The sequence below is a fragment of the Theropithecus gelada genome, chromosome 8 (assembly GCF_003255815.1).
Source record: "Theropithecus gelada isolate Dixy chromosome 8, Tgel_1.0, whole genome shotgun sequence".
Taxonomy (NCBI): Eukaryota; Metazoa; Chordata; class Mammalia; order Primates; family Cercopithecidae; genus Theropithecus; species Theropithecus gelada.
The window spans coordinates 52,552,491-52,570,108 of NC_037676.1; the positions used below are offsets into that span (position 1 = coordinate 52,552,491).

General features: G+C 35.2%; 1 protein-coding gene across 3 annotated transcripts in view; it reads left to right on the forward strand.

The window, feature by feature from the left end:
* The window catches only part of SNTG1 (syntrophin gamma 1), an 883,016-nt gene that overhangs the window by 525,570 nt on the left and 339,828 nt on the right, over window positions 1–17,618 (forward strand). For all 3 annotated transcript variants that reach the window (XM_025394077.1, XM_025394078.1, XM_025394076.1), the window contains 4 exons: window positions 4,319–4,375; window positions 15,169–15,226; window positions 16,057–16,100; window positions 16,189–16,230. In XM_025394077.1, the coding sequence (XP_025249862.1) occupies window positions 4,319–4,375; window positions 15,169–15,226; window positions 16,057–16,100; window positions 16,189–16,230 (201 nt within the window). The remainder of the gene's footprint in view (window positions 1–4,318; window positions 4,376–15,168; window positions 15,227–16,056; window positions 16,101–16,188; window positions 16,231–17,618) is intronic.

Genomic DNA, 17,618 nt, shown 5'->3' on the forward strand with positions numbered 1-17,618 from the left:
TGACAAAAAACAAAGACAGTTCTTTTTCTGTTTGTTCATTTTATAAGCCTTTATTTCATAGTATTTCATCATTGCACTAGCTAGGACATCAAGATGTTGAATTGTAATGGCGAACAGGGACATCCTGGTCTTATTCCCAATCTTGCAGGGAAAATATTACATTTCTCCCCATTTTTACTACATTGCACCATGAGTTTTCAGGGTTTTTTTTTTTTTTTTTTTTTTTCATTCTAATTCTTCATTTTATAGCAGGCCTGTTAGGATAGAAAGAACAGCAGAGATCAGAGAAATCTTGGTTTCAATCACAACTTGGATCTTGGTCAAGTTAATTTCACTCTTTCACATTTTGATTTCCTCATCTCTTAATTAGAAAAAAAAAATCCTACACCAGTGGCTTGTTGTGATAATTACTTAGAATAATGTTTGAATGAATATTTATTCATTTAACATTTTAATACCTAACTTTGATTTAGGACCTGTCCTAAATGCTTGTGAGAGAACTTTGTGTAAGACATAGGTCCAGTTCTCAGAAAATTTGGAGGGAAAAAGTCAAGGGCATTGTTCTCTTCAATAAACAATTGTAAGTGCTATGAGAGCTATAAGCACCGATAGTAGATTTTTAATAATTAGAAGCCATCATCTTCATTATTCCTTTTTCAGCTTCAGCTACTCTTCCTTAGTTGTCAAAAAGAACTATTAACATTCTCTATTTTCTTTCCATTATTGTTCTGCAAACAATAATGCATTGGTTTCTATAACACAAAATTAATACAAATGATTTTCCAATGATAACCTCTTTAGTTTCTGCATGGTTTCCACTTCTTCCTAACTTTTTCACATACATATCTCAAAATTTCAATACCTAACATATGTGATGCCAACTTTTTTTTGGTGTCATGTATATTTTTTTTTCATATAGTTCATATAATCTCTCCCTATATGCAACTTATAATATAATATTCCAAAAAGCAGAGGTGCTAGTTATATTTTTCTGCAAAGCATACTAGGTGTTTAATACAAGGCCCTTTTTGTAACACTGATGTTGATTATTTAGGTGTGTAGCCAGTCTTTATAAAGTCTGATATTAATCTTGGACTCAATCCTTTGCATTTTTGTAAGGAATAGGAAGATTAAATGAAGGCATTTTGTGTATATGAGACTGTATAGGAGCATCAGCCCAGATTTTGTGTTTTACAAGATAAAATCACTGACAATACTTTGGTCTCCCAAAGGATGGTGTTTTGTTACCTGGCAACAGTCTTTACCACACTCATGATGTGTTAACTAAATATAATTTCAGGTCAGCTTCCAGGTATTGTCTGATTTATAAGCTGAGTATTTGACAAAGTTCTTTTCTTCTTTTTATTGCATCTATTTTGGGAGGAGGGAAGAAGCAGAGGTGTAAGGGGATAAAGTGGCAGAGCTAGCGCAAACACAAACAACTGGGAACATATTAGCAGAGGTCACACTAAGAACAGTTCTTTCCCCTTTTATGCTTCCTGCTGCCTGCAGTGACCAATGCACAATCTTGGTTTTCAAACACGAAGTAATTTGTTTTGCCTCGTCTCTCCTAACTTTCTTAAAAGTAAGCTAATGAAGAAGCAGCAACTGGAGGCACTAGCTAGGGTTTGCATGTATATGTGTGTGTGTCCAGGTGTTTAATAAAACATTAAGATAAGCACTGTTTTTGAGATATTTTTGGTAGTTTCTGCTGACTCTTTAGTCTCTCTGAAATCTTTTCTGCATCAGCAATTTTGTATTTGATTTGGAACATGTTCTAAATATTCTCCACCAGAGATTAGAGGGTGGGCTTGTCGAGCATGAGTAAAGAAATTCAAAGAAATGGTTTTTGAGAACCCTGGGATGCTTGTTGTTTCTGTCAAAGGAAAGCAGCATTTCAGTACACATTTAGCTACTGAACAGCAATTACTGACCAAGTTTTCCTCATGACCAATGATTGCTATGCAAAATGCTCTACAAAATTTAGGGGATGCCATTTGCTGATTAAAATGCATTTGCTCTGATTGAAATTTGCATTTGAAGACAACTGATATTGGTTGTCTGGATGACTGCACCATTGATTTTGATACTGTTTTAAGGAATCACGTATTTACTTTTTACAGAAAAGGAAAAAAGGACATAGTTCCTGTCATCCGGGAGTTTTAGTTTAGTTGGTGGTCAGTTTTATAAAAGCAGTTTACCTATCTATTTTAGAGGAAAAATAGTCACTATTTAATTTGCCTGTTCCTGAATCTGAGTCTTCTAGAATTTGAGTTATTCTATGATGTAAATATATTAAAATGACTATTATATAAGAATCTCTGTGTAGAATATTGGAGTGTGTGTGTGTGTGTGTGTGTGTGTGTGTGTGAACATTAAATTTCTACTCTATGCCAGTGTCCTTTACAAATGTTAATTCTCAAAACAAAACTTTTAATTGGTATGTATTATTTATCAGCATTTTGCAAATTTGAAAACAGAGGCTTACAGGGCATAAGTAATTTGCTGAACATACGAAGTTGTGGCTATTTGAGTCATTGGCACGTTCGCTAACTTCAATTCCAATATTGTGTGCAATATTCAACTTCTCTTTAATGAATCATTTAATGAGAAATAATAAATATTAATTAATTATTAATTAGACAGATTGCACTTCTCCTGTTCAATAAAAAGACATTTCTAATACATATGTAGTTTATCTTAAATTATTAATAGATTTTTGTGTACCTAGAATACACATGTTTAACCTTCCTTTGTGCTTTGGTGTTTTATTTAATACCGCAAAGTTTAGTTTGTCTTATATTTCAAGTTGCTTTGCATAAATTGTTATACACATATAAACTTATTTGTGCAATTATAATTTTAATGTTGGTTTGAAAGTATGATTAGATGACAGATTATAAGAGTAACATAAGTATTTTAGAAATAGATGAAATTACTCAGCACATTGTGAAAATAAAGACAATTTATATCATTGAATGTTACTCATTTGCATTCAAAAATAATAATAATAATTTCTAAGTAAATATGCACCAATCTTCATCAAAAAGTCCTATTTTCAAAATTCAAAATAAATCAATATTAGTATACTTCAAATTCTGGTATGGAGATCTTGTTCTTTAAGCATTATTTTGTTCTATTCATAGAAACCAAACTTTTGGCTGAAAAAGGAAGTTTTTAACCTTGCCAAAATGAAGAGTCTTATGCTGTCTTAAAATATTTAGGAAGAGCCAGCAGAAGCACACATTCTTCTGATTTTCACTAGTTCTTTTTAAATGATATTATCTGTTCCACACAGTTTCTGCAGAATAAAGAAATGAGGGAAGCAATTCATCTGTAAGAAAGAGGGGTATTTCCATTTGGAAATGGATAATGTGGGCAAAAGGCATTTGTAGAGATATAGGGACCAGATAATAAATATATACCCCAGATGCAGGGGAAAGGGGTCAGTATCTCAAATGGCTCTGCACAGGGGGAGGTTCAAGAAGGTTGATGTAATGGAGCAAGCTAAAAATTAAAGCGTTCAGCCCTATAACATGCCTCCACAGTAAGCACTATGTAGAGACGACTGCCCAAAATCAGAGCAGTATCGATTTTTCAAATTGAAAATTACAGGATTTGTCCAAATGTAGCTCTTTGTTCTCATGCCATCATCTTTGTGATTTTGAAGTTTTATAGGCCAGTGACTGAATTACTTCTATTGTGGAGAGGAAAAGAAACTAATTTTTAAAGTTGATAATTCAATTATCATTATTACTTAGATGTGTAATGTATTAATTTTATGAACAAGCAATTAATTTATTGTGGACTTGGTTTATTCACTTTCAATCTAAAGTACTCATATGAATCATTTCTGTGCTGGCCACAGCAGCCTCCCAGCTTAGCTCCCAAATTCCAGGAGTGATGGAGACAGGGCCATGGTTTACCAAGATCATATTTACCATTGCCTCTGAATTCCTTTTATATAACCTAAAACTTGTCATTTCTTAGAAAACATGAATACGTGATGTGGAAATAAGAAGAAGTATAAAGGTTTAGATTCCAAAATATGCCCAAAATAATCATTGAGAATAACTTATTTTTAAGAGTTTAGGAGTTTATTACCACTTTACTCCCTTTTATTTTGACAAATATCCCTTGGATTTAAAAGTCAAGGACTATTTTTTACAAAATGTGGAGCATCTATCCCACCACAAAAGAGTTCTCTTTTTTTAAAGAGCAAAAGCAAAACCCAGAAGAAAACCAAACAACAACAGAAAACGGTGTGTAAGTATAGTATTAGGAAACACTAACCATTCTTAAAAATCCTGTCTTTCAGGAAAGAACGGTGACCATCAGAAGACAAACAGTAGGAGGATTTGGATTAAGCATAAAGGTAGCCTGACTTTCTAGTCTATCCTTACAAAGGCCGTGCCATAAGAGTTGAACTTTGGTGCATTTCAGTGTTTGCTGATTAATCATTAGACAAGAATGGCTGTAGCAAACTTCTTAATATTTGGACTGGGATGTAAGTTAGGTAGGTTCTCACAGAATTCCTGCCAACTCTTACCATTTGATTTAGAAAATTTAGCAAAGAATATGGGAATTTTACCTTACCATTAAATATAACTCATTAACTTTCTTTATCTGGTTTCTTCGGAAGTGTTAAATATGATGTCGTGTGCATATCTTTCTTTAACAAACTGGAGTAGGAAATGATGATCTGCAGTAAATAGAACATTAACAAGTTTCACACTTATAAAGCCCAATAGTAAGTGAGATATTGTATTCTGTTCATCTTGTTTATTTTTCATGTTTTAAAAAGAAATCGGTAAATTTAATTTTATAGTGCTAGTCATATAGGTTAGACTTAAAGTCTTTGCATAGCCTTTATTTTTAAAATGAACACGTGTTATTTCAATTTATTATCAAATTTTAAAGGCTTTCATTTTGTATATTATTGACTCTTAGAGATGTGCCATATCTGTAATTTATTATAGAAATAAAGGAGAAATTTTTAAAGGATGGGAAATTATGTGAATATTGAAGAGTTAATCTCATGATTGCAATGCCTTTATCAAACCTACATCTCTTCATAGATAAATGAAGTTTAACTTTATAATTCTTAGGTTAATCATTTGACTTACATAGGGTGAAAATAATTTATATATTTAAAGAACACTTTCTCAATATTTCAGCACAACTCATGTCATATATGTATGGAAATCAGAACTCTAAATTTTGTGAACATCAGCTCTAGTTGACTTTGTGAAAATGACTCAGAGTAGAAATCAGTATGCAATAGTGTTGTACTGTCACTGATAAGAAAAGAATATTGCTATACAGAGCATTGGCTTTAAAACATATTTTGTACATTCGGTTTATCAAAGTGAAACTTTATTTTATCACCAACTAAGACCAGGGAGGCATGTAGAACAAATTATAGGATGTGGAAAGTATGCCATGAGAATTTCATCCCTCAGCAAATGAGATTTTTTTTTTTTCTTTTGGCCAAGCTGTTCACTGATATTGCGTAAAGAATTTAAAGGTACCACTTAAGATACTAGAAAATCCATGAATGAAATCCAATAGTGAGAGCTGATTTCATCTGAAATAATTATTTTTACTGAATCAGGCACTAACTCTATTTCTGGTAGTATTGCTTACATTAATTTTATGTCACCTAGAAACGTTCTTTTCCTTTTTTTGTTGTTGCTTGTATTTATAATTTAAACCCAATAATACAATGCTATGTATTTTTATTAAAATACCACATTTTAACCTAGTTTCTAAGCATCAATAATTTTTCTAAATAAATCTTTTCATATTGATGTTTTCACTATTTCAATCCAAGCAAAACTATTATGTGTGTAATGAATAGAATAATTTTTGAATTAAATAAGCATGTAGTTTCCATTCAAATATTAACCAATAAGTGGTATTTGAACTATGATCAATATCTTATATTAGGATTAACAAAAAAGAACATTTTGCAAAATTCCTATGACACACACACTCTGACAAGAAATACAAACATCAAGTTAGAAGCAGAATTCGTATTTTGGTGTTGAATTATTTATTTGGAGTTTTCAGGAGCAATTTGAGCCTCTAATATAAGTATGCATATAAATACGTAAATGCATATCTTACCCTTATTTGCTTCAGTTAAGTAATCCTCACTGGCACACACCTGGAAGATTCGTGGTGAGAATTATTAATTAAAACCTTTATGGTCTCGGCTTAAGATCACAGAAGGAAGATGGTATGCTAGACAACTGAAAAATCATTTACCAATGTAGTTAAGACTCCTACAGGTGCTTGTGAATTCCACTGGACTCAGAACACATGGCATTTTAGTTTTATATTAAAAACACTCTTTAAGAAAAAAAACTTGGTTAAAGGGTAACAAATGTCCTTTTTAGACAGAATGCAGTCAAACGCTCTAACATGTGCTGCTAGAAGTCAAAGCCAGCTGGCCATGCCCTACACTCCTGACAAATCTTGGCTTGGGGACGTTCCCGTCACAGTCACCACTATGCACCATGGTAATTCGTCGTATCTCCCGACAAAGTGGACAAGGACAGTGAGGATGGGGCTTCGTATGTAGGTTTGAGTCCAGTATTTTGTTGGTTAATATGTCTCACTGGCTGTGGGCTGTGGGCAACATGATGTCTCTGTAGCTACCGGTGTCCACAAATCCTTGATGTCTGCTGCTCATGTGCAATATTGCTGTCTCTCTCAAGCCCTGTTTCCAGCCGGAGTACCTTGTAGGGTATAAGTTGATGGGAAAATAAAAGTTAGCCTTTACCTTCATTTTTCTTATTTACCTTATATAAGACATTGTTCAAACTTCTGGGACAAAAAACGTGCAGGTGGCTTGGAGGTTGAGGCAGTTCTATGTCCCACGAGCTTAATTCTAGGACTTTAACTGTTCCCTTGAAGCACTAATACCAGATACGATGTAGACCACATTGAGGAGAGTTCCCATCTCAAAACTTCCCGAAATCCTGAAGAAAATATGTATTTAGTAGAAATGAAAGGAATATTGTAATAGCTTTACATTTTAAAAATGTGATTTAAATAAGTTTGAATCCTTTTTCTTTTCAAATTTTGTCTAGTTTTCTTCCTATTATTCCTTAATTTTTCTCTTTAATTTTTTGAAGTATATTCTTTGGAGTTTCTTACCAAATCTGAGCCTGTCCTTTGAAAGCCATACTTATCATTTCTTCAAATCATCTCCAAAAATGCTAGACACTCAATTTGAAAAAGACAGCCACCCAAAAAGAGTTCTGACATCAACTACATTGAGGTTTAAGGTAGGAATTACTGATTTATCTTCATGCACATATTTGTCCTTTAGGTTCCTAAACTCCCATCATTTTACAATAAGAATGTTTTACTCCATTAATAGGCAAAGACCAAAATTACCTATTTCTCCATGTTAATTCTAAATAATAATAATAATAATAATAAAACAAAAGCAAAGCCAGAAATGACCTCTGAGCACAGTGTCCAGCTTTAGCTCATACTGCACATGGAGAAGCAGATGCCTTGACCAGAGAGGTGCCACACACAGGCTGACACTTTCACATCCCCATCTCCCAGTTTTGATGAACTATTTGTCTTCAGCTCCTAAAGTGAATAGAAATTCTTTTTAACCTCTGGGAAGAATGTCCCTTCCTGGATTGTGCTACTTTCTCTGCTTTCCTGTCTCATTCTACAGTTATTCTTTCATTGCTGTTTAGCAAATCTAGGAGGATCAAATGAGTAACTGAGCCATAATGTAATGAGATGAAATTTGGAGGCATGACATACACATTTACGCCAGTCCCTCTGCTGTCTTTAAGTGAAGCAAACCCCTACTTTAGACCCTTGAAGGAGAGAGCAATGCTTCCTTCCTCTCTGATCAGAACCCTTCTAGGGTTTTGTGCACCACCCTTACTCCTACTCCCAGCCCTGCAGGCATCCTTGCTTATTCCAGCTGTTCTTTCTCTCAGGTTGCCTTTCAGAGGTGTCCTCACTCCTGCTGTAACTTTTGGTATTTTTTGACAGTGATTTAGATTTCTTCCTGCTTGTTATTATTTAATTTTCCGTGATTAAAACATCTCTCAGAAATCACACATTTGTATGCTTTTTATTTCTTTGTGTTAATTTGTCCATCATTTAAAAAAAAAAATCAAGCTCTTATATTTACTTTTTAAAAATGTTTCCACAAAAAGCCCTATCTGGGCTTCCCCCAAAGCTGAACAAAAGAACCACTAAACTTTCAACTCATAATCACATATTCTGTTGCCTGCTCTCAGGCAGAAACTGCTCCCTTGAAGTGGACAGATTCAGCAGGCTAGTGGCATCCTGCACATGGCCTTGGGCCTGGCTGTTTTTCTCTGCTGTAGCACCATTTCTACCGGCATTTCATGGTTCTTCTCCCAGCCTCACCGATTCTTGTCTCCTTCCCTCTCAAGTGCCCATTCTCTGGTCTGGACCATTCAAAGACTTGGCATTTATATAAATAACTTTAATAGTTTCTTCAACTACATCTGCAGAAATCAACAAATTTCTGCATCGTAGGATCCAGTATTATTGTATTTTGCCTTATTCTTCTTATCAGAATTACCATAGGGATAGTCAGGGTAAAGTCAGCCATCATCTTGCCCTTGTGAGGCTTTATTTATCTCTCATGTCTTTTAAAATCCAATACTATCTATCTGCACATTATTAAATTATACTTCTGACCATTGTCATTTTAAAAATTACCTCTGAGGGAAAGGAAGTTTTAAATGTTATTACTGTAAAAATATTTTATGCAGTATTTTCCAACAGACACAACTTTCTTATGCAAATATATAAATTATCTATGTCCATTAAATAAATGTATGCAATCAAAAGTGATTCCTATTTGGAAGCTTTAACACTGCAGCAATCAAAAATATAATTATAATCATTATTACTCTTAATCATCTTCTCATTTATAAATAAATTGCTAATATTTATGCCCCACTTATTAAGTGCCAGATTCTGAGCTAAATACTTTATATTTAGTTTAACTTGCCTTTATTATCTAGCGAAGTAGATAACTATTGTTATACCTTCCACAAACAATGAGATTAAGTGTCAAGAGGTTAAGTAGTTCATCTATTGTTATAAGCAGTAGAGTTGGACCTCAGTCCCCCTAGAAGCTGATAACAAAGTCCTTACTCTTAATAACTATGCTTTGAACTATGAAACCTGGAATAAATTACCTCAAAACTCTCTACTCAGGGACACAAATCATGTTTCCTCTCTATGCTGTTTACTTTCTGGTTTATTTAAAACTGAAATAAGGCCAGGCATGGTGGCTCATGCCTAAAATCCCAGGACTCTGCGAGGCCGAGACGGGCAGATCATTTGAGGTCAGGAGTTCAAGACCTGCTTGACCAACATGGTGAAAACCCGTCTCTACTAAAAACAATTTTAAAAAATTATCCAGGCATGGCGGCACATGCCTGTAGTCCCAGCTACTTGGGAGGCTGAAGAAGGAGAATCACTAGAATCTGGGAGGCGGAGGTTGCAGTGAGCTGAGATCATGCCACTGCATTCCAGCCTGGGTGACATAGCGAGTCCCTGTCTCAAAACTAAATAAATAAATAAACAAATAAAATAAAATAAAATAAAATTGAAATAAATGTGTCAAAATGACCAAGATCAAGTAAGCAATTTTGTAAGATAAAGGGTTGAGTACTAATTGTTTCAAATTTTCCAAATAAAATATATCTTTATACTAGTTGTAATAAATGTATTCCTTTTAACTTATTAGTGGTATCTGGGCAGAAATATTTAAATAACAACTGTTGCTATAAGTGCACGCACAAGCTTGTATACATTTTTCTGCACTTCGCGTCCCCTGTTATTTTTACTCAAGTCCAATTTGCTTGTTTTCACTATAGACAAAATGGATCTGCCCATTTCCATCAAAAAAGTAGATAACAGGGCCGGGCACGGGGTTCACACTGGTAATCCCAGCACTTTGGGAGGCTGAGGCGGGTGGATCACAAGGTCAAGAGATTAAGACCATCCTAGCCAACATGATGAAACCCCCATCTCTACTAAAAATACAAAAATTAGCCCGACGTGGTGGCGCATGCCTGTAGTCTCAGCTATTCTGGAGGCTGAGACAAGAGAATCGCTTGAACCTGGGAGGCAGAGGTTGCAGTGAGCCGAGATTGTGCCACGGCACTCCAGCCTGGGTGAAAGAGTGAGACTCCATCTCAAAAAACAAAAAAAGGAGATAACAGGAAGACACTAAAGCTTAAATTGAGGATTATGAATTAGTCCCAAGAATTAGTTGAAACCACTGGTCAATTATTTCAAAGACCATTACTTTTTTGTATTAAATAGCTTTATTGAGGTGTAATTCCAATACCATACAATTTATCCATTTAAAGTGTACAATTAAATTGTTTTTAGTATATCCATAGATCTTTGCAACTATCACAACAGTCAATTTTAGAACATTCTATCAATTCCAGAAGAAATCTCATATTTATTCATCACCCTTTTATTCCCTATCTCACCTATTTAAACGCTGAGTAATGACCATTTCCCTATTTTAGACTTTCATATGAAGGTAATCATATAGCATGTGAAAAAGACAATTATTTTTTTTCCCAAAATCAAACGAAGTATGTTGGCAGACAAATATAGTATTCAGAAGGATGATGACTCTTGCCCATATTCCTCCAGGTGATATTCCTTTACTTGCCTCTTCTGTAATTGTCCATTGCAGCTCTTAACTCTAATTACTGTTATTCTCTGCTTACAAGTAGTTTCCTTTCTCTAAAAGGAAAAGTAATGGTTAGCTCTATGCATCTTCCCTGCACCCCATGCCCCATAATATGATTGACTGATTGGAGCAATAATAATATTGAACTGAAAAGATTACTTGGCAAGACTCCTGATGCTCTAAAAGCAGTCCAGGTTGTATTTGGTGATATTTCACAGTAACACTGGTAAAATCATTGTGTTGAGTCCTTCTCAAAATGCTTTAGATGGGATTTTATATCCTTCTTCCTACAGAGCTAGCTATAAAATCCACTATGCGTTGTAAAAAGAATACTACAAAGCTGAACGATGTATGTGTGAACATTACCTGGGCTGTGCTTTAGAACACTGCCTCCCTTTTCCTAATCTTGGATTTCTCTATAAACTAGAATAACAGTGCTCAGTTAATTCCAACATTCCCTAAACCATAGTCAGGAGCCACAGCCCCACCCAGGAGTGCCTTGGGGATAAGATGGTGATGAAAGCCTTTCCCCGACCTCATGCCATTTATACTCCAGTAGGAAAGTAGACTTTGATCAAATTGTTACCAAAATAAATGTAAATCATAGGCATGATCCGGTGCTACACAACTGAATTATTTCAAGTAAGGAGACACTGAAGGAGGAGGCTTTAAGCCAGAATTTCAAAATGAACAGTTTCCAGGTTAGGAGGGAGGGAGGAGCATACCTGGCTAGACAACAGTGCATGCTCGTGTCCTTCAGGTTCAGGGCGATGGAGGTCCAGGAGCTGCACTGGAAGAGGGGCAGTTTAAAGATTCTCATTATTATTCAAGTGTCATGGAAGCCTATCACCTGTTTTAAACAGGGCAAGCCACATAATTTGATTATTGACTGGAAAACCTTACATTTCCCCATTTAGGCCCTGCACGAAATCTAATTAACTATAGCAGCTGAGCTGCTCACATTTTATTCAGTAATGAAGGCAATATGATTTTGAGTTCCAATTTTATCTTCTGAGTTTTGTCTTAAAATTTAGTAATTACTAAAGTCATTTTCAGAAATTAGTTTAAAAAGTATGTCAGGCTCCAAATGTGTAATTTAAAAGCAAAAAACAAAAAAACAAAAACAACAACAAAAAACAGTCCAGAGGCAGTGGCTCATGCCTATAATCCTAGCATTTTGGGAGGCGAGGCAGGCAGATCACCCGAGGTCAGGGAGGGGTTCAAGACCAGCCTGGCCAACATGGTGAAATCCCATCTCTACAAAAATACCAAAATTAGTGGGGCATGATGCTGGGTGCCTGTAATCCCAGCTACTCCGGAGGCTGAGGCGGGAGAATCACCTGAACTGGGAAGTGGAGGTTGCAATGAGTCAAGATCGTGCCATTGCACTCCAGCCTGTGAACAGAGTGAGGCTCCCTCTCAAAAAAATAAAATAAAATAAAAACAGAATAATAAAACCCAAAAGCCATGTTTGGATTCAAACCACTCAAATTTTAGGATAAATTTTACATGTAAAAGAAAAATTATGGTAAAATAAATGTTAGTTACATTTTGCATTACAAAGATAGTTATAATACTCTCCCCTTAACCTTGGGGGATACATTCCAAGACCCCAGTAGTTGCCCGGAACTGCAGACAGTATTGAATCCTATACTGCATATAATATATTTGCTTACATATGCATATTTGTGATAAAGTTTAATTTGAAAATTAGTATAGTAAAAGATGGACAGTAACTAATAATACAATGGAACAATTATAACAATACACTATAATAAAAGTTATGTGAATGTTCTTCCTTTCTCTCACAAAATACTGTATTGTACTGTACCCTAGATAACTGAAAGCACAGAAAGCGAAACACAAATAAGCAAGGGATCGCTGTACCAGTCTGGGTGTTGAAGAAAGAATGAGATTATTGAGCCAACCTGCAGAAAAACTCTATCTCAAAAGCCTTGTCTCTGGACACCAAGAATAGGTTTCCCAATGTCCCGCCATGGTAATTTGCATTAATAGTCTATGCATTAAAGTAATTTGTGTTCAGTAGTAGAGTAAGAGAAAAGGGTGAAATGCAAAAACAGCTGAAGGAAAATAGTCTGATAACAGCCTCACTGATGAGACCAGCAAAAACATTGTTTTTCCCTGTCCCAAAATATCTGAATCACTATATCTGGAAGATGGCTTCATCTTTTAATTTCACCTAAAAGTTCATCAGTTAATGACTCATTTGAGTTAACCAGCTTTTTCCTTCTAAGAAACGTAGATGCATCCTTAACATCCTTTCTAATTTCCAAGTATCTCTAGAGGCTATTAGTGACCTTACACTAGGCCTGGGAAAGCCTTAGACTTCATTAATTCATTCATTCATTCAATTCAACAAACATTTCAAAGATAAACCAGACATTATTTCTGGCACTAGGTTTACATCAATGCATGAAACAAACTACCAATAACGTCTGTCCCCTGAAGAAATTTGCATTTTAGTTAGGAATGGGAAGGAGAAAGAAAACAGTAAGTGTGAGAAATGAATAAATAGCATGTTAGATGCTGATAACTGTAATGGGACAAAATGGAGCATATAATAGGGGATTGGAAATTTGGAGTCCTAACTTATAAATATTAAGGATCTTTGAAGGGATTAGTCTTAATCTTATTTACCACTTTAATGCTATGTGAGTTTCCTCATAAATCTTAATAGATGGACTATGTTAGCATAATAGCCATCCTTTATTCAGTGTTTACTGTGTGCAAATAAGCACGTAATTTCCACAACACTATCAGCCACAAATCACTATCTCTGCTCTAATCAGAGGCAGGGTCATCTTAGACACAGTCTGTGTTTGTTAGGGACACACAGACCAACCAGCAGAACAAGTGGGAGCCATTGTAACCTACACCAGTGTCTTCCCACATAGAGCTGAGGGGTGCAGTGCACGAATATTAGGTTGCTGTGAAACAGTGAGGAAAAGGGAATTGAACAGTGCACTTGAAATTCAGTGTGAGTAGGACAGTTTTCATTATCTTAATTACCATATTTCTTCTTAATATTCTGGAAGTGGAAAGGACTCTACTTGCCAAGAAAGAAAAATTAAATATTCCTGCTTTTTAAAAAAATGATTGACTATTTTATATTTAAGTATACTGGCAATTCAGTGTTAAAAATGGACATGCAAGGGAAAAAAGAGTATCTCTTCCAAAATAATTTTTTGTGCTTGGAAAACAGAAAGCTTAGGTGGTTTACATATTCTGAAGATAGAACAACTTCAATGGAATTCAGATTGTCTTTTCAACTAGCCTGTGTTACAAGTTCTATGCTTCTTTTCATGTGTGACATTTTATTATTTTATGTACTGATTTCATTTTTCGACTACTGCTTTTAACTTTCTCAACACTGTAATAAAAAAAACGAGATTTTTGTTCAGTTTTTAAGGATTCATTTTATTTTCTTTCACGTAAATTTAGCTTACTTGTCTTTCTTTTTTCATATCTCATTGGGTCAAATAAAAAATAGTAGTATTGCAGGCCGGGTGCGGTGACTCACGTCTGTAATCCCAGCACTTTGGGAGGCTGAGGCGGATGGATCACAAGGTCAGGAGATCGAAACTATCCTGGCCAACATGGTGAAACCCCATCTGTCTCTAAAAATACAAAAATTAGCTCGGTGTGGCACACCTATAGTCCCAGCTACTCGGGAGGCTTAGGTAGGAGAATGGTGTGAACCTGGGAGGCGGAGGTTGCATTGAACCAAGATCGCACCACTGCACTCCAGCCTGGGCGACAGAGCAAGTCTCCGTCTCAACAAACAAACAAACAAACAAACAAATAAATAAATAGTAGTACTTCAATATTCTTGGCAGTATGTTTTACTCTGTAAAATTTTTAGTATGTGCTTTCACACAAAGAGGAATTCAATACTAAGGAAGGAAATGCAGATGAATCCCTGGTTTTTCATGCATATGCACATTCTGATTTTGTTTATCCATTTGTTCGGGTAAAGTTCCCTCTGCTTCCTTGACATCCCAAGGGGTCACTGCACCACCAAAAGCCCTTAGCTGCCAGCATAGAATAACTTAGCAGGATACCAGTAATATATAATTATCTGGTGTTTGGAATCCTAAGTAAGAATTTCTATTGGACAGCATTGTTACACATTGAAGAGAATACCTACTAAATACATAATCAATATTTGTTGATAAATGAAAACTTTCAAAACCAGTTGTTATTATTGGATGTCTCAGCAAAATTCTAAACAGGTAGATAATTTTCATGGGAGCACTATCTCCTTAGTGGAGAAATTCCACAAGTTTATTCAAATTCTGCCCGGTATCCACTTAACATTCTGTTCAGAACCTGTATCGTTTCTTAGCTAAAAGCAGCATTTTTTTTTTTTTTTAAATTAAAAAGTACAGTGTATGATTTTCTCCTTTCAGGGAGGAGCAGAACATAACATTCCGGTTGTCGTTTCAAAAATCTCCAAGGAACAAAGAGGTAACGTGTTTAGAGAATTGTGTACCAGCCATTTCTTTAAGACATTGTTTTTGAAGTGTGACATGATATTTAAGAATCATAAATTATGATGTGATTGACTGGCTTCAGCTTCCCCACCTTCAGGCATTAGTGGCTGAGTTTGCTTTCTGGGTCCTTTCCCTTTATCCTCTTGTGGGGGAGGGCTTCTCTCACAGAAGGGGAACAAGGATGAAAGATAGGAACCCATGAAAGCAGGTATGAGTCCCTATGTGCAGTCCCTACTGCACGGCTTTTCAGTTGTTTCATTAAACCAACAAAGATACAAAAGTAATGGTAACAAGTCCCATTGAGTAAAGACAATTTCAAGTATCTGTTTTTCAGTTCTAATTTGCAATTTTACTCAGCTAACCATTCATAAGACACTGTAGGAAAACTAATGGAGATATAAAGCAGATGTTGAAATAACTGAAAGTAATAAAAATAATGTTTAAAAATGAACTTGGAGCCAATTCCATAGATGACGGATTAAATGTCTATGTCTTAAACTTTTTCACAGAGACCTAATAATCTTAAATGCATTAGAAAATGTAGTTTCCTACCCTTAGAAAAGCGGCTCACTTTTAGCAACTGTTAGGTCTGCAATAGTAAAAGTAAATATGTCTGCATGTGCTTCAGTAATTAGACTGAATCATATTGTTTTGAATTTCCATTTTTTTTCTGGATCTTTTAAGATGCTAACCGTATAAAACACTTAATTTTTATATTTGTAAATTTTATCTTTAATTAAAAGTCCTTTCATCTGAATAGCAAAAATAGTCAATATGTTATCAACTGTGCTTTTTCATTCACAGCGGAACTTTCGGGACTACTCTTTATTGGAGATGCAATTCTACAGGTATACATTTTATCATTATATTTGTGGTCAAAACATTAACTCAGTTTACAATATGCCATAGGAAACTATGCTTTTCTTTTCACTGCAGATAAATGGCATTAATGTGAGAAAATGTAGACATGAAGAAGTGGTGAGTTTACTTTTTCCTAATGTTATAATTTTTCCCATGTGCAAATAAGAATTTAGTGCATTGCTGAAGATTGTCATTTCATTCATTAGGCAGATATGACATTTATCCAGTTTGATATCAGATTTTCAAATGTTCTCTTGTTTTGTTTTTGTTTTTTTTTAAATTAGAAATAGATTAATGAGTCCTATCAAGGATGAAATGTGTTTTGAAGTTCTTACTTAAAGATGAACATTTTCTATGTTTTTTCAGTTTTTCTATCTACCCCTACCAGTCAATGTCCACTAAATACACCATTAGGTGAACTGTATCTCTAAATCTCTGTAAGTGTTTAAAAGCTTATAAACAATTCGTTTATGCCTGTAGAATGTCTGACAGTACAGGCATCCCTCTCTATTTATGGGATTTCACATCGGCAGATTCAACCAACCATCTGTAGAAAATACTTGAGGAAGAATAATAAGAAATAACAATCAATAATAAAAATAATTCAAAACAATATAACAACTATTACATCGCATTTGCATTATATTAGATATTACAGGTTATCTAAAGATGATTTTAGGCATACAGGAGGATGTGCATAGTTTGTATGCAAATATTACAACTTGTTATATAAGGGACTTGAGCATCCATGGGTGTTGGTATCCTCTGGGGTCCTTCCTGGAACCAATCCCCCACAGATAGATTACCTAGGAACAAATGGAAAGACATATAAAGACTGCAAGTGTGTATTGTCTGTGTGTGAGTGTGTGTGTTTGTGTGTGTGTGTGTGAGAGAGAGAGAGAGGGAGAGAGAGAGAACCTTAACCTTAAGGCAGACAGGTTTAACACTAGACAGAGTAGTCATCCAGTTTTATGGCGGTGTTTTCTTAGATTTGTGAATGTGCAGATTCCCAAGCCCTGGAATTACATATTCTAATTCAACAAGTTTGGGTGGGCCCAGGGATGTGGATTTTAGCAACCGGCTTAAGTGGTTCCATTATAGGTGGCTTCTAAATTCAACTTTCAGAGAAGCTGAAAGGTTAAGGAACTTCTATTGGGGGTGGTGAAATGACATTAAAAAAATACAGAAAGGAACAAGACTGTGATAGGCATTCTGGGACATGTCTGTCGTGGTTGATTAAATATCATTCTAAAACCTCACTGATTTCTGTATCAGCTCCTATGGGAAACAGTAGAGGAGAAATTGTATTTAAAAGTTTATACTCAAAGGCCAAAGAAAATAAGGAATACTGTAGCCCTTTTGCTTGTCACAGCTCTAGTTTATTTGGGTTTTGAATAGACTGCTCCTCTGTTAAAAGCTATTTAGAGAAAACTATGTTGATACATTTCAAATCTCAGAGAGGCAACCTCAAGTGTCTGTGAAAAGCCACGGCTGCACAAGAACTG